The sequence below is a fragment of the Hyposmocoma kahamanoa genome, unplaced genomic scaffold (genome assembly GCF_003589595.1).
Source record: "Hyposmocoma kahamanoa isolate Upper Pololo Valley unplaced genomic scaffold, ASM358959v1 263, whole genome shotgun sequence".
NCBI classification, from domain to species: Eukaryota; Metazoa; Arthropoda; class Insecta; order Lepidoptera; family Cosmopterigidae; genus Hyposmocoma; species Hyposmocoma kahamanoa.
The window spans coordinates 744,551-762,728 of NW_020653766.1; the positions used below are offsets into that span (position 1 = coordinate 744,551).

The 18,178-nt window shown below is 38.6% G+C and overlaps 1 protein-coding gene across 1 annotated transcript; it reads left to right on the forward strand.

The window, feature by feature from the left end:
* The first annotated feature begins 2,194 nt into the window (after window positions 1-2,194).
* LOC113228988 (WSCD family member CG9164-like) lies at window positions 2,195-4,978 on the forward strand. Its single transcript, XM_026462454.1, has 5 exons — window positions 2,195-2,261; window positions 2,538-2,719; window positions 3,401-3,513; window positions 4,271-4,451; window positions 4,669-4,978. The coding sequence occupies exons 2-5, from the start codon at window positions 2,555-2,557 to the stop codon at window positions 4,816-4,818; spliced, it is 609 nt and encodes a 202-aa protein (XP_026318239.1). The 5' UTR covers window positions 2,195-2,261; window positions 2,538-2,554; the 3' UTR covers window positions 4,819-4,978.
* The last annotated feature ends 13,200 nt before the right edge of the window (window positions 4,979-18,178 follow it).

Here is an 18,178-nt window from a genome sequence, read left to right on the forward strand (position 1 = left end):
ATAACTTGCATGATAGTGCCGACATGGAGAGGGAGAGAAAGGCCCTGTCTGTTAGATGTAATATGCTCGCCCGCAGGTTTGCTCGTTGCACCAAAGATGTAAAAATTTCATTATTTAAAGCATATTGCCAAAACTTTTACACAAGCAGCCTGTGGGTGAAGTATACGCAGAGAACCCTGGATACATTAAGGGTGCAACATAACAACGCTTTTGGGATGCTGATGGGGCTGCCGCGATACTGTAGTGCATCCGGCATGTTCACGAAGGCGCACACACATTGCTTTCATGCCATTATGCGCAAGAAGGCTGCCTCACTTACGATGCGTATGCGCGGCAGCGCTAATAGCATCCTAGCCGTTGTTGCCAATAGGCTGGACTGCCCCTACCAACTACATTGGGTGCAACTACATGTGCGTATGGTAGTGGTCTAGACTTTCACTTCTTTTCACTAAAATTAAGTAATTTTGTATTGTACTAACCATAGCATGTAAGAAAAATTTACTGTATTACTAACATTATTATGGATCATGGTCCGAAATAAATAATTCTATTCTATTCTATTCTAAAATAATATTTTGAGAACTGAAAAAAGTCATTTTGAATGTGTTTTTTCTGCCTAAGTATAACTGTTTACGCCTTAATAGACTAAAAAAGAAGTAACTATTAATGATACCAAGGCTTAAAATTTATTATTCAATAGGTCAGTTGCTTCAGCTGTACCAATCACAAGTTCGGTCGTGTATGGAGAACACTTATGGGATGGCTCTGCTTAAATACCAACTGGCCACCTTGGATTCAATCGACAAACGTGCTAAGAGGCCGTAGACTTGCCAGCTTATCGGTATTCTACAAGGTATACACGCAGAGTGTGCGATGGAATTGCATAATTTGATTTCTTGATTTTGATTTCGGCTTCCTCTTTCCATCATGCATGCTACATCGTCGACCTCATCATCACTTTCGATCAGGTGAGATGGAGGTCAAATGCGCACTTATATTTTATAAAAAAAAGGTTCCGTGTAGATATTCCAGCAAGATCCTGTAGATGCCTACTTTATGTAGGTCTACCAGAATCTGATCGCACTTAGACAAAATTTAAATTTGTAGTGGGTAATATCGATATAGTCAGAAAAGACGTACTAGACATTGATCAGAATAGATCTATATGATCCTCGTCTACTTTTTATGATTCTGTATGAATTGTGTTTGTGTATATGAGAGAGAAACAAAAAGTAAGGTTTGACACTAAAACAATATTAATGATGATAATAATTTATGATGTCTGAATATTTCAGCTAATGAACATTCCACTATAGGACACAAAAAAGAAATTGTGTACATTAAAATTTTTATTCTGTAGGAGTCCATTTTCAGACCTTCCACTTCTTCTCTTGTATGCATGAATTGCTTTTATAATGCTTAAAATTCTTTAATAATAAATTTATGTAGGGATAAAAGAAAACCAGAATGTTGATAAAAATTCGCAGAAACTTGTTTGGACTTTTAATTCGTAAATTGGTACAGAGCAATCGTCTTAACGTCTTTTCGTCTTCACCTCATTCAAAGCTCAACCGTTCTCCTCTCTCACTCGCACAGATCTTCTATCTCGCACACCTCGTTCGGATACATTTAATATTATCATGATACAAACTACATTCAGACGTTCCTAATCCCACATTTATTTTCTGTTTCTAAGGGCTTCACGATCCAGTAATTGCGTAAAATATAGATGGCGTAAAATTGATCAATGCCATCTAGCGACATTAGAGGGAACTTAAAATACTCGGTTGCTTATGGCAGCGTATTGCTACGCTGGTAGATTTTAAGTCTATGATTTCAGCGGTCCTTGGGTAGAGAGTAAAACTTCTAGATTTCTTTTATAATTGTCATTTATATTACTACAAACATTTGTTTGTTTTAGTATCTGTTTACGTTTAAATAGTATTAACGTGCATTAAATAAAACCTTAAGCCTATTTACAATTTCTCCAAATAAACATTTTGAAATGTTAAAAAGAATGATCATACCCAAGAGTATTATCACTTATGTGTTGTTAATATCTGTATCCTTTGTATTTTTTGTTTGCGTTTTTTTGATATCAAATGACGAAAGCTACTTTAGATTGCCGTTGCAAGATCTCGTAACAATTAGATGGTGTAAAAAACTAAGGAAAATATCACAACCTCGTAATCCAGTAGGTTTGGTCTCGGCCCCTGGATGTGGTAACACTTGGCTTCGATTCCTTTTGCAACAAGCTACTGGTACTTTTCCAAATCTAATATTTTATGTAATTTTTCGCTTACTTTTGTTAGGCTGTAGCAGTGTTTTTACTCGAGGGTAACCACCAATGAAAATGCGTATTGCGTGCTTAGTTACTACACGTGCTCGTTTCAGCAGTTTTGCTAGAGTCTGTTCTAACGAGAAGATTGAGGCCATTGACCACTACTTTACTTACCATCTACTTGATCAGGTTTAAAATTTAATTTGGATTGTTAAATTCCCCAGGCATAAATCATAATTTTATAGTAATTCTCCAGGCGTACTAACGGGATCAATGTACAACGATACATTACTACACGGAGTAGGATTCCCTGGAGAGTACTGCAACGATGGTTCAGTGCTAGTGGTGAAGAACCACTACGATGTTAACAGGACCATAAAATCAGCCCAATTTGACTCAATCATACTGCTCATTCGGAATCCGAGAGACTCTATATTGGTAACTAAGTACTTGATACATTTACGTGGAGTTCTTTTCTATGTAATGTAGAAGGCGAACGAGCAGACGAGGCACATGATAGGAGTTATTAGTCATCGTCGCCCATGGACATCTGCAACATCGGATGAGTTGCCTATGCATTGCCAGTCTTTGAGAATCCAGCTGACACGCTTTTTGAAGAACCTCATATCATATCATAGCGCAAAGGCAATACTTCAGGAGACCATTCCACATCTTGCAGATTTTGAAATACAGCCACTCTGGATCAAACCGATTTATAGACAATATATAATACTTTTGAAGGGTTTATTCTTCCAACGTTGAGGTTTCCTTTCGATGTGTTCCTTCACCTGAAAGGTGCGATGATCATTAGTAAGCATTCCATAAATTAAATCTGCTACTTGTATCTGATATTATTGATACAAACATCGAACAATCACAAAGAAAAATTCCTTCGGCCATTCTGTCAACTGATCGAAATAGCAATCTTGCGAATCTCATAATCTTGCGATCTTTATGTTAGGTTTAAACGGCTTTTTCCCATAGCGCCATCTATTGAAAGTTTCTACACGAAGCCAGATACCATTACGGCTACCAGAAAACTGCTACTCTGTCTCTGCTTCTCTGCTGAGAAATTGCTTCAGTTAAGACCCCAGGCTTAATAACTATAATTTATTGCAGGCTACATATAACATGGAATACGCAAAAAAAATTGAATATGAACAAAGTGATAATGAAACAATAGTATTAATAAATTTTCATGTTTTTGTCGCGCCACCATCTGTGTTTAGAAAGTGAGTCATTAATAATTATTTTCGTAACTTAAACTTCTTCTGGACTGGGTAACTAAACAAACGAGCTATAATCAACAACAGGCATTATAAATATTTACACAAAGTCACTTACGCGAAATCGTCTTGAAGCATTAAAAAAAGCATTACTTCTATGCAGTAAGAGCGAAAACGATATTGTGTGTTCCCCAAGGGTCGAGTAGCGTCATCCGTCATCGAAACACCCTTTTCACTCTTATGGCACGGACGTAAAACTATATCTGACCAGCTCAAGCTGTGCTAAACGATATCCACATGGCTATTCACAACGGAATTGACCGTGTGACAACCTCGATAGCTTTGATATAGTGTGGTCCTCTCAAATAAGAATGGAGATGCATAGAAACTCATCATCATCAACAACAATATATCCACCGCTGGACTTAGGCCCCAGCTCGTTGCATCCATCTGGCCATAGGGCGTCCTACACTACGTTTTCCGAGCCGTAGTCTCCACTCAAGAACTCGCTTCCCACTGCCACTTCAGCTTGCTTGTTCTACCAGCTACGTCGAGACCTTAGTTCTCTGTCGGATAACCCCGTTCCGTACCTTGCCCTTCAAAGAAACTCCAAGCACAGCTCGTACATATATGCATAGAAACTGCAACAACTTTAAAGACGTACAACGGAATCAGGCAGAACCCCATTGGTGAGATAGCTGTAGCTAATTCATCGTAATGAAATTGGAATGCATTATAATATAAACTTTAATTACCTTTTTAGATCACCCGACAAGTGGTCATCTAGGGTCACCTTTCATTTACAAGAATGGACAAAACTGTACACTGACTGGCTTACTAACTACCAAGGCCCAATTCTCGTCGTGTTCTACGAAAACTTGATCAACGACACCAGAAATGAGCTAAAAAGTATACTAGACTTTTTAAACGTCACTGTTTCAGAGGTACATTTTTACCATCATCAACTCCTCTATATTAATAGTTGGCTGGATGGTGACTATTTGATGTTCACTGTTTGTATCTGGATTTTTACGAGATTTGTTACGAGAATTAAACATTACATTACATCCAATCATAACTATCATCAATCTATATACATTCTATGCTGGTACAATACTCAAGTGCGGTTTTATCGAAATATGTTCTATATTTTTTTTGCAGTGGGACATCATGTGTGCGATTGATAGGCAAAATGATTTGGATAACATCTTCCGCCGTCTTAAGAAGTTTAAATACTTCGATCCTTTCACTAAAGACATGTATAAGAAAATGGAGCTGGCCAAAAATAGAGTCTATAGCCTTGTCAAATAATGAACAGTTACGAATGGCCCACGCAACATCATTTCATGCACTAACAGAACTCGCTCTCCCCTTAAGAGGATATCAGCCGCGTAATATTGGTATCATCTTTTTAGAACTGTCGTCATGGAGATCAACTACGACAAATTAAATAGGAAATAATTGGACTTGTTGCGAAACTAATATCTGTAGATAATAATCATCTAATTATAAATGTTTGTTTGTTTGTCCCTTATGCATTTCATTATTATTCATCCGATTACGATAAACTTTCGTGAGTTGTTGTGCGCATGCTCGCAAAAGTTTCCGTAATATATGTATATATAGTTATACTGGTTTTACATGTTTTCAGTGGCATTGCCAGTATACATTAAAATTCATTTCACATTTTTCAACTCTGAAAAGTTGTTGGTGTAGAAAGAAGAAAGGAAGTTTAGATTTAACTTGTTTGTGTACATGAATTGATAGTGGTTGTACGGTACACGCGGTAAAATTAAAAGGAACCAGAAAAGAAACAAGCCATTTTGACACAATGTATATTAGGGTGTTTAATTATTCCAAAGATGTGATTTTTATGTGATTTTGCTTACGCCCCGAGCCTCAGTGTTGTATAAGATATATATGCTGAATTTCAAAAAGATTGGATAATATTTAGGGGTTGCACACTTTGGTCACTTTTATTTTATACTTGTGAAATTTCGAATATGGAATTTTCAGGTATTTCTTTACTTTTTTTGTAGTTAATTGTACTTTAAAGTGGGAACCATAACAGGAATTTGGCTACTAGAATACCTACTTACCTACTTAGTAGCAAGTTTTTAGGATCTCGGAGTATTCAAAGGAATAAGATTGGGCAACATTAGACAACATCACATACGTCGCACTTGTCTCAAAGTAAGTAACTAAAGCACTTATGTTATGAAATTCGGAAACAATGACGCTGTCACAAACACCCAGATCCGAGACATTCTATATTGTCAATTTCTTCAGTTTATCAGTCAGATCAAGTCGGTTTTTCTACATTATCCGGCCGCGGATCATACCCGGTATCTCAGATACGGCGACACCATGAAAACCGGTGTGCAAGCCACATGATCACGGAGGTCGTCAATCCAAAACGTTCTGAACGTCGGTAACCATCCAAGAGAAGAGTACAAAGAGTTATTACAAGTCGTACTCGAGTACCCAGGAGGTTGGTCTAGGAACTACTTCAGTTACAAAATTTCAGGGAGTCTGCATCGAGCAATATGGATGACAATGGCAATATTATGCACTTAAAATTGAAAAGAATTGAAAAGAATGAAATTAATTGCACATTTTGTCAGTCTCATATACGTTCAATTTTGGCACCAAAGAATGTTTTGTACATACAACTTCTGAGCACTTCAAAAAACAATTGCTAGGAGACACTTTCTGCTGACAGAAACAAACGTAAGATTGGTTGTTTTAGGCTGGAAAATATAGTTAAAAATTTAGAAACCAAACGAACAAATAAAAAGGAAATGAAAAGATTAGAGGGTAAAAATCCGATTTTGAAGGAAAAAACTTAAGCCAACAAGAAAACAAAGACTGTTTAAATTGTTTGGGTTCCTCGACGTGACGGAATACTTGCGTGAATCTCTAAGAAACCATGTGACCGGTATTAAGGTGGTCAGTAGTACGACAGAAAGAGCTTGAGACATAGAGAGAAACTGCTCTAATAAAAAAATTTAATGAATCGGTCATTGACGAACAACAAAAACAAAATTCTTCTTCAGGTTAGTAGTATATCACAGAAAAGTCGTCACAGAATGAACATTAAAAGGGATTGTATCGTTCAAAGTGAAATTACAGATACATGGGGTTTGTTAACTTATGTCTTAAGGTGCTGTCTTGTGGTGGGCGCGGTGGACCTTTGTGATTTAAAGATCTGAGTGGCATTGCAATTATTACTCTGGTGTCCCTTACCATCAGGCGCACGACGTGTTAATCCCGTCATTTGTTTTCTTTTAAAAAAAAGTTGATTAATATATTATATAGCACATCTTTTGCGTATTAATCTTAGCGTCTTGTTTCAATATAATTTTAAGTTCGTGATTTGTACTTTTCTCAATAAAAATAATTAACATAGAAAAATAGTATTTTTGCCTACAAAACTGCTGCCTTTTTTCAAAAGTGATCAAAGTGTGCAACCTCTAAATGTAATTCAGTCTTCTTGAAATTTGGCATATATGTGTTTTACATCACTGAGGCTCAGGGCGTAAGCAAAGTCTGCAAAAAATTTACATTTTATTTTTTGCCTAACAAAATGAAACATCGTAATGTAGATATATAATAAAATCAACGATGTTAAATAAAACTGAATATTATACTTATTAATTTCTTAGTCAATAGTTTATCTAATAAGCCACGAGAAATTTCTGATTACGATTGTAATTTTGTTTTTGTAACTTTCTAACAATGGCATTAAGAAGGGTTATCTATTTTTGGCCCAAATGTTGCTAGCTATATTTACTGTATACCTGTCCGATCCTGCGCAGTACTCAAGAGCTTCTCAAGGACATTGAAAGTTACATTCATATTTAAGCTTAGAATTATATTAATATTAACTATAGAACATGTATAGAATGATAGTTTCATATCAAACGAACTTTCACAAGTGAGGCAAATATCAAATTTATGTAGGCTAGTTTTAGTAGTAGGTTAATTTTCGGTTTTAGTGAATATTTATATAAAAATACAAGTTGAAACGCGTTACTTCTTTGTGGAATGTGATGTTAGTATCTATTTTATGTTTGTCTGACGTATTTTTACACTCATTTACCGCACATTTCGTCATTTTTAGCTAAAATTCTTGATCTGTTCGCAGTGCAAGTTGACCTTGAGCACTGAAGACCCGCCCGCTCGTGTAGGCCCATTAGGGCGCGCTTCAATTTGCCTCACTTAGCGTGTGCGGACTAGGTTTCTATGCGTCATTATTCTAAGTATTTAAGTATAATTTCATTTGTTTTTTACAGTAAAAAAATCTTTACAATGGATTTGAAATATATCGGAATTGACAAAATACTCGAAATTAACGAGCAATGGAGTAGACGTATTCGCGGAATTGAAACTTTACCCAGAATTGGAATTATACACCCTGAAAGTACTCTCCACTCCGATCCATATTTAATGGACTGAATGATTGATGTTGGCCTATTTACCTAAAGCTAACAAAAGAAAAATTCATAGACTTGACTTGGTTGTACGGTTTACCTGTATGGCTGTATGGTAACCTTTGCCTTTTTCGTAACGGAAAGAAAAGAAAAAACAACAACAAATCTTAGAGGATGGAAAAAAATAAAAGAATTAGTTTAGTTTCCATAGTCTAAAGGATGGAATTTTCCATAGTCTAAGCATAAATGGGGCATTTTGTCATTGGTTATTCATGCTAGAGAGTGCTGTGCGGTCATAAAATAGAGACTTCAACACTAAACAATACAAATTAATATGAATAAAATTTGGTGGAAAATTTGGTGGCGACTGATGGGCGAGCGGACGGCGCTGCAATTTGCAAATTTTGGAATAAATGTGAATTTAATAACTAATAGGGCTCCAATGGAAAACCTAAATTCACATAAAGAGATATAAATATCTCGGTATAAAAATTCTGTACAAAGTTGGTTTCTATATTCTAAGACAAAGTTACATTTTATTCTTAAATATTTCGGTTTAGATTTTTGTTTCAGCCTGTTTTCAGGATTTTATACGATCTATCGTGTAACACTTTAGCACATTCTTTAGACGATATTCTTAGATGTACTGTATATTTGTGGAGTACCGTTCTTTTTAATAGTAGATACCTAAACCATTTGATCAAACAATTTTACCGTTACCGATAAAATGAGCATATTGCGAGGTTATGCTCCAAAAATAATCTACGGACTGCTTTTTGCGTATACCTTGGGTAAAGAGCTTAAAGGATGGAAAAAATAAAGAATCAACTCCATTATTTGTAGACTACGACTTAATCACGTGACAACTCCTGTCCACCTGTTCAAACTCAACATTGTTCCTGACCCTGGATGCTCATGCGGGGCCTATGGCGATCTAAATCATATCTTCTTCTCCTACCCCTCAATTGACCACGCTACTTTCATATACGAATTCCTAGCCATCAGTGTCCCACTCCCCACCTCCATAGTAAGTTTATTATATTTATACAACAAAGATGTTTACAATATTCTGGCCTTATTTATTGAAAATAATAATATCAAGCTTTAATATGTATGAGATATAACAGCTACCCACCTTCCCAATCCTTTTTCATCCAAATTCCGTACCTCGTCGATAATCTGTAATTCTGCCTTAACCCTTTCATTGGCTAAATGCGAAGGAAAAGCCGGATATTAAAAAAAACTCCTAGTTTTTTTCCAACTGTCATTTAAAATGCTATTACCAGGTCCTCTAATCCTACCAAAATTTTTTTTTTTAATATTATAAACACAATTTTTGAATCTGGCATAGTCCCTATTTCATGGAAAACCCAAATTATCATTCCAATCATAAAACCTGGGAAAGACCCATCTAATGCAAACTCGTATCGACCTATCGCCCTATCATCTGTTTTAGCTAAAATCATGGAACACCTAATAAAAAACCGTCTGGAATGGATAGTAGAGAGCAAGGGATTGTTACCCAGAAGCCAGTTTGGCTTCCGAAAAGGCATGGGCACTATGGACAGCCTAAGCATTTTTTCATCAGATGTTCGACTAGCCCTCTCCGAGGGAAAACACGTCATAGGTGTGTTCTTAGACATAACATCAGCTTATGATAACGTGAATCTTCCACTACTCTGGCAGAAGATGCTCAATCTGTGTATTCCTCTGAAGATGATCAATGTCATTTACAACATGTTTATGGGTCGCTCTATCGTAGTGCGTGTTAACGGTTCCACAACCCCCTCCCGTATGGTCTGGAACGGCTTGCCTCAAGGTTCCGTTCTTAGCCCTCTCCTTTTCAGCTTGTACACGTCTGACCTCGGCACTTCAGTCAATTGCTTCTGCAAAATCTTGCAATATGCAGACGATATCGCCCTGTACGCTTGTTCCAAATCTTTTTCAGATACTGAAAGACGCCTCAACTCAGCCCTTTTTTACCTAGACTCTTGGCTTACCGATCACGGCCTCTCTCTTTCAGCTAACAAAAGCACAGCTGTCGTTTTTTCCCGCAAGAGACGCCTCCCTGAAACTGAAATACATGTTAATGGGGAAATCATAGAACTGAGGGAAAAAGTAAAATTTTTAGGCATTATTTTGGACTCAAAATTATCTGGCATCCATCACCTCAACTATATTTGTCAAAAAGCTGAAAAAAGCATAAATGTCCTACGTGCACTTTCTGGTGTTCGTTGGGGATCACATCCGTATAACCAAAAGCTCCTGTACAACGCAATCATTAGAAGTCATTTTGATTATGGCGGCTTCCTTCTGGAACCATGCAACAAAATAGCCTTGGCTAAGATGGACAGAATCCAGGCAAGATGCCTGAGAATAATCACAGGTACCATGAAATCCTCACCAACAAACGCTCTTCAAGTCGAATGTCTGGAGCCCCCTCTACATCTACGTAGACAATTCCTTGCTAATAGATTCCTCTTCAAGATCTTTCAATATTCTTCTCACCCTTTGCTTCCCGTATTGCAATCCTTGTCGGAGATTATCCCTTCCTCCAATTATTGGTCACACAAGAAACCCCCCCTTCTTATCAACAGTTTTAACAAAATTTCCAATCTCCCATTCCCTATTTACCAAAATTATATGAACCCGTTGTTTGAAACTGATTTTAAATGTTTAACGTTTCGCCCAACAGTCTATCTTAGTTTTGGCATCATGAAAGATACCCCTGGAGCAAACCAAGTCTTCAACGATATAGTTGAGAGAGAATGGCATGACTGGACTACTGTTTTTACCGACGCTTCAAAATTACACGAACATGGCGACTTGGGAGCCGCGGTTTGGTTCCCCAAGTTCAATGTCGTACTCAGTTTTAAATCCCCCTATCTGAATTCGGTCTTTTCGGGAGAGGCAATTGCAATACTCGAAGCCATTTTATATATTGAGTCCCATAAAATTAATAAATGTTTGGTTTTCTCAGACTCACTAAGTTGCCTCCAAGACATTATTAAGCTACCGTTTCATTCCAAAGACAATTTCTCCATCACCCTCCAAATTAAGGAAGCTCTGTACCGATGTCATTGTGCGGGAATTGAGGTAACTCTGGCCTGGATTCCCGGTCACAGTGGAATTAGTGGCAACGAAGCAGTAGACGCCTTTGCAAAGGATGCGACAAGAATTGGCGTATGCAAATACTGTAAGTGCTTTCCCAGAGATCTGCTCGCCATGACCAAACCCCAAATGCTAGCCTCCTGGTCGGTCCTTTGGCAGGAATCACGACAAACTGTTGGTAGACACTATGGTAATCTCCAACCAAATCTACCCACTAAACCCTGGTTTTTTAAACGTCGCGATTTGCCTAAAAACATCACTTCCACTATTATTCGTTTGCGCTTAGGCCATGTTTGCACACCTGTATTTTTGCGTAAAATCAGAGTTCGAGATCACTCTCTGTGCGAGTGCGGCCTAGAAGACGGTACCTTGGAACACATTTTTTTCAATTGTCCTAATATTGCTGTTCCACTTTATAACTTACTTTCTCCAAAATTCCCCCGCCCCATTAACATAAACAACCTCTTAACTTTAGTGTTCTCCCCCCATATTGTTACTCTATGTAAATTTATCCACTTAAATAACATATATTTATAAATATTGTTTTGCTGTTTCGTTTTACATTCTCAACTGAGTACTCCCGTAGTCCAACTTACCAACACCGGTTAATGTCCTATTAGAGCTTAGCGAAAATTTTTTTTTTGTTTCGTTTTTTTTCTTTCAACTGTGACATTGGCAAAATCATCAGTTCTCATATTGATGGAGCCATAAAAATAAAAAGTGAAGTGAAGTATACATGTTTATTTACGTTATCATTACTACAACCTAGCACTTACTGGGCTTACCATTTACAAAAATTGTCTAACTGATTATTCAATCATGTTGCAGCAATTGTTAAAACACAGGATTTTTGTAGCATATCTGTTTCTCATGTCCGTATTATTTGTTTCGTACATTTTTTTAATGAGGGTTAATAAAAGCTACTACAGATTGCCATTGCAAGTTGTTCCTACAAAAGGACCGTGTAAGAATCTGACAAACATATTAGGACTTCGCAAGCCCGTCGCTTTGGTCGCTGCCCCTGGATGTGATACAATTAGGCTCCGACACCTTTTGCAACAAGCTACTGGTAAAATTTCATGTACTTTCTGGTTTTAATTATCTGATCCCAAACTATAGAAGTCCCTGTACGATGTGTACCGGAACAACGAAATTCACTCAAAGGTACTACCCAAAAGAGCCCGAACGGAACCAATTTAGAAGCATTCATTTCCGGATTGGTCCTTTTTTATACAATATCAAATGACGGGACGTACAAGTCGTGCTCCTGATGATAAGCTACACGCTTATTCATAACAGTTGCAGTGCCACTCAGAGCTTTAAATCGCAAAGATATGAGGGGTACTGCCACTGTATCCTATGACAAGTTCCAAGAGCCAGTGATTTTACCAGCATCCTTACCCTTTAAAACCGGAACGCATACATCTGGGGGCGACAAGCGCAGTGCTATGCCCCTCAAATCTTTTCGATTTACAGCTCTGAGCAGTAAGTAACGTGGGAGGCACGTCTATCACGCGTAACGAAACCCAACATCCCAGTTCTTAGCATCGCAGACCGATTCTAGAGGGTCTATGCCATCTTGAGAGACGGGTTAGGCCATTGACCACCTCGCTGGTTAAAGCCTCGATATGCAGGTTTCTTTACAAAATTTTCACCTTCGCTTCAGTTATTACTTCCCTACGTAAATACATAATTTTATTATAATTCTGCAGGTATTCTAACAGGGTCAATTTATAGCAATCTATATTTATGCGTGAACGGATTCCCCGGAGAGTACACGACAGACGGATCAGTCCTGGTTGTGACGACTCACTACTTTGTCAAGAGAGCCTTAACTAAGGTCAAGTTCGACTCAGCCGTATTGCTCATGCGGAATCCAAAGGACACCATACTGGTATCGACTCTTGTGTGAACAACTATTGAGTATGGCATCCCTGTGAGGAGACTTTGTCATCTAGTTCCCAATTCACATAATATAACATTTGCTCAATTTAGCTTGGAGATGTTAACATTGTTGCTAGATCCAATTTTTGAAATCCGTAGGGCGACGCTGAAATATGCGTATTTCGTATATTGCTTTCTAGAAAAATCCTTAGATCTACTGACACAGTTTTTAATTCCAATTTTCTTTATTCATTTAGTTAAATAAAAAATACATAAATATTAGACAACATCACATACATTGCTCTGATCCCAAAGTAAGTAACTAAAGCGCTTGTATTATGGAACTCAGAAACAACGACGGTACCACAAACACCTAGACCCATGAGAATATAGAAAAATTTGTTTTCTACACTGACCGGGTGGGGGTCGAACCCGGGACCTCAGAGACGGCGACACCATAAAAACCGGTGTGCAAGCCACTCGACCACGGAGGCCATCAGGAAGGAGGAGTTGAAGGAATGGAACGAAATTCCGTGGATTTGCCATTTCTGCATTTCCAAAATTTCGTGGAACTACTTATAAATCCGTAGGTCTAGCATCGCTTTCGCATCGGTTGTGACATATCTTCGAAAGGTATCGATATATGTAGGTACAAGTTTCCTTCCAAAATTTTCCTCCGCCTTAAAGTCACCGTGATTATGAATAAGCTTTTTCCATAAGTTATTAATTTTTATTTACTACAGACCATGTATAATATGCAATATGCTAACTCTATATTGAAATCTACAATATACAAAGGCAAAACCACAGTGGCTGACATTGAGAACGTTCATAATGTTGTTGCCCCATCTTCAGTATTTAAAAATCGTTCGTTCGTTCGTTCGTTCGTTTCTTCGGTCGTTGGTCCGTCATGTGGCCGTCCGGCCTCGGAAACATCGGTACATAGAGTGAATAGGCATTTTTTAGGCAAACGCGTCCCATCGTCGGTCACATCGTCGCTTAACATCAGATGAGATTGTGGCCAAGCGTGTGTCTATTATATATTAAAAAAAAAAAAACATGACCCCTTTCGGTCAAAACTCATCTTTCATGAAGGTCGACAGATGTTGAGTTGGTACTCTCACCACAAATGAATTAAAATTTACATAGTGGCGGGTCACCAACTGCTCGACTCTCAAGGTGGCTATTGGCTTTCACCCGTATATACTCCACAATATCTTTGTGACTTTGTGGAGTAATGAAGCCGTGACACATATTACAACGTCATCGGCATCGCTGGACGCCGTAAATGATTAGGGCCGGACGGGGCGGTGCCACTATGGTTACAGCTGGTGTACTTCTTCCTTTCCATCTTTTTGAAACCATTCTCGTCGCACTGTTCAACTCTTCTCGGTGGTACTGGTGATACATCTCCAGAGATGAGTATCCGTTACATTTTCTTCCTCTTTGTTGGTAACTGCCTGAGCTGTGGTTGTGGAATATTGGATCGGTTAGCAGCGGCAACAGCAGCGTAGTCACGTTGAGGGGTCAACATGCTTACGCGTGACCTTTCCGCCGGGGCGGAAGAACAAGGTGCGGGGAGCGGGGAAACGTACGTGGTGAGAGCGGTCGGCGACGCATGGGCCGACTCAAAATTGCCGATAGATGCGTTTTGCGCCCCTCGACAAGTATTCACGTTACAGGCCTCGAGTGACTTACTTACCAAAGCCGCACTACTCAGTAACGCAACTTGGGTATGCAACTCACTAATGGCCGTCTGAGGCCTCCAATTTACAGTCAACTTCAGCAAGGCTCGCTTTTAGGGACGTGATGTCCTTCAGCAGCCTGGTGACGTCGACGTGGTCGAACGTGACAGGGGGTAGCTTGTGCAGCTCCTTCGCCACGAAAGTAGGCAAGCAGGCACGTTTTCTGGGTCGGTCTCCTTTAACAACGAGATGATGTCCAGGAGACTCGTCGCTCCTCCTTCCCTCCGGCAAAGTGGCATCTGCTCAGCTTTGTCAATCATACGGAAAAGCAGCGCCTTGCCACTGCAATCTCTTCTTCCTTAAAATTTGATTTGCACACCTGCACGATGCTGATCTCGTCCATAGTGTCGACGGCGTGTTGGATGAACGCCAGCACTTCATTGGCTATGAGCTGCTGGGAACCCATAGTCATTTACGCGCAGCGGCTATTGCCGCTGGACTCGCGAATTATTATAATTCTTACTGTGTAGTGGAGCATGTCCGAATCCAACCGTGCACCGCACCGCACTGGTGTTATGCTATGGGTTTAGTTATCGTTCAACATTGAAATTAAATCGGCCAGTCTGGCGGATACGTCACAACCCTGTATTAAACAGCTCCCGAACGATGACCACTTTCAGGTTTATTGAGGGACAACCATTGACCTTATGGACAACCTTGATCGTTTTTTCGTCATTGATATTCAAGAATACTAAATAGGAACCTGATTTAAAATACCACTTCGGAAATTAAATTTCTCCGATCGAATGCCAATTTTTGTGTTACGAAAAACATCAAGTTGTCCACACAGGTGAATTAACCAGGTCGTTCACGGACACGAAGGAGAAATATTCCCTACACTATTCAGAATTACTTCTTATATTACTTTAACTGCTTTAGTTTTCCTGTATATCGAAAATTGTCCAGATTTTTTTTTGGCTAGCAGTAGAGCTCCTTGTGAAAAAGTTCGTCCAGGGAAGTACTGCCACGTTACCGATTTCTGCCGTGGTTGTTGAAGGGCAAGGGTGTTGCTAAAATCACAGGCAGTATTTCTCAGGTCTTTGCTGTTTAAAGCTCTGAGTGACACGGTAACTGTTGTGTACAGGAATGACTACCACCATGCGCACGAATTGTTCAACCCATCGCTTGATACCTTATACAAATATTTAATTAAACTGTATTTTATTAACATTTTAGATTTGACAATGAATGGTCACTATTATTTACCAACTTCCTAAATGAATGGACAAGATTCTACATAGACTGGCTCACCAATTACCGCGGCACAATCCACGTTGTGCTCTATGAAAGTTTGGTCAATAACACCAGAAATGAGTCACAAGCAATTCTAAAGTTTTTAAACGTCGCTGTTTCAGAGGTAAACTTTGATTACCATGTGCACCAGGGCAGGAAATTATTTCAACCAGTCATAACCTTATATGTGTGGCACCACACTAGTGTAATCTGCCACCTACGCTTACGGTTCAGATAAGATATAAGCGGTTCCTATTTCACGTCTTGCAGACCAAATAAGGGCGACTTCATGACTCAAAAATTCATAACTCAACCTACAATAGACATCTCAATAATTGTAAGCATCGACCTGTACGTCGTCATCATCAATTTATATATATATTCGAAATCAGGTCGCAGGTCTCATTTAAGACTTGGGTTTAGGTCTCAAACCGCCACGACGTCTCATTGCGGGTTCTTTGGAGAAAATAGGTTTCATTATACCGCCCAATTTAAATAGAAACCTCTTGGCAATTTTACTGCGGCTAATAAAAAAAAACAAAAATTATTTTAGTGAGTTTTGGGGTATTATTTACCTTTTCAGTTATATTTCATATTTTATTTGCAGTCGGACATCTCATGTGCCATTGAAACACAGAATGATATGGATAACATCTACCGATGTGTTCAGAAATACAAATATTTTGATCCTTTCTCAAACCACAAAAAAAAATATGGTGTATGGTCTCGTGAAACAGTGACCAGTAACATCTGATACACGTCACGTGGTGTACTTACACAAAAACTCACACTATTCTGATGAGTTCACTTGCAGCCTTATAATAATCTACAAGAAAACCTATGTCACGATTTTCAACGTGGCAGCGTTAGTTCCTTTTCAAGTTATAATATCTCTGAAAAGCTTTTGGGACTGTAGACACAAGTCAATTTAAATTGTATTTGTTTATTTGTATGGGCTGGGACTGGTCGTATGGGACACGCGACGAAAACATAATCAGGAAGAGATAACTAGGTATTTTGGCACAATTATGGATATTCCAAGGATTCACATGAAGCGTTACGCTTCCTCATTTTTAAGGTGAATGGCTATGGAGTGGAATTCAGAGCCTACAGACTTATTTCCTAAACGCTTTATCTTGGGTCTTTTCAAGGCGAGAGTGAATAGGCATTATTTAGGTGCACATGCTCCACCGTCCACCTTATTGTCACTTTCAATCAGGTGAGATGGAGCTCCAATGCACACTTAAAAAAAATATTATGTTGAGTGTTAAAGGTGACTGACATCTTTGAAGATCAAACAATTTTTTCAGATCTTAATGGCGTTGTTTTTTTCGCACCGATACTAAGTAAATGCAAACTATTGATGTACGTTAAAGGCGGCATATTGTGATAAGAACCTATTTCGTTCTCCTGCATGTACTGTCTTTTTAACCCACTTCAAAAAAGGAGCACGTTCTCAATTCGTCCTTATTTTTTTTTCTTTTGTGTGTATGTTATGCTATTAGTGGGTCCCATTCAAATTTGAAAAAAACATTCCACCTAATGTTTTTACGGTTTATTAAATCTCACCCGCTTTCCGTTAACCGATTTTAATAAAACTTGGCAAATACATGTAATTCCAATGAAAATAAAATTTTATGATGACCTGGAGCTGATCTGGTGTTGGAAATGGCAGACAGACCAGAGAAACTCTTCAATAGTGTACAACAACAGCTATTTTGAGAACGCGCACACTATTTAAAGCAGCGATGCAAACGCGCGACTGCATCGATACAAACGCGCGTTTGTATCGACGCAGTCGCACGTTTGTATCGATGCAGTCGCACGTTGGTGTCGATGCAATCGCATATGAATAGCAAAAATTCGTCGTGTGGCCGCACTCTTAGGTTACTGCCAGATTATTGACACTCCAAAAAACTCGTGGTAAATTATACATTTCGTTTCTAAAAGAAATCCCACGGACCCAATTAGCCTACAGATTTACGGAAGGTAGAGTATTTTCCTACCTGAATTGTAAAATAGGCTCAAAATCGAATGACATCGTAAACAGCTTCTAGATAGCAAAGGAAATCCCAAAAATCTTTGGCGAAATATAAAGCATTTCATAAAATATTAAGGCATATGTAGTAGTATATCTAAAATCTGATGCTGTTGATCTTATGGACATCTATCGGATCCCGTTATGGCTCTTCAAGCTAAGTTCATATTATAAATGCGCGGCCGTCAATAGTCATCAACATTAATTGAGAATAGACGTGGAGGAGC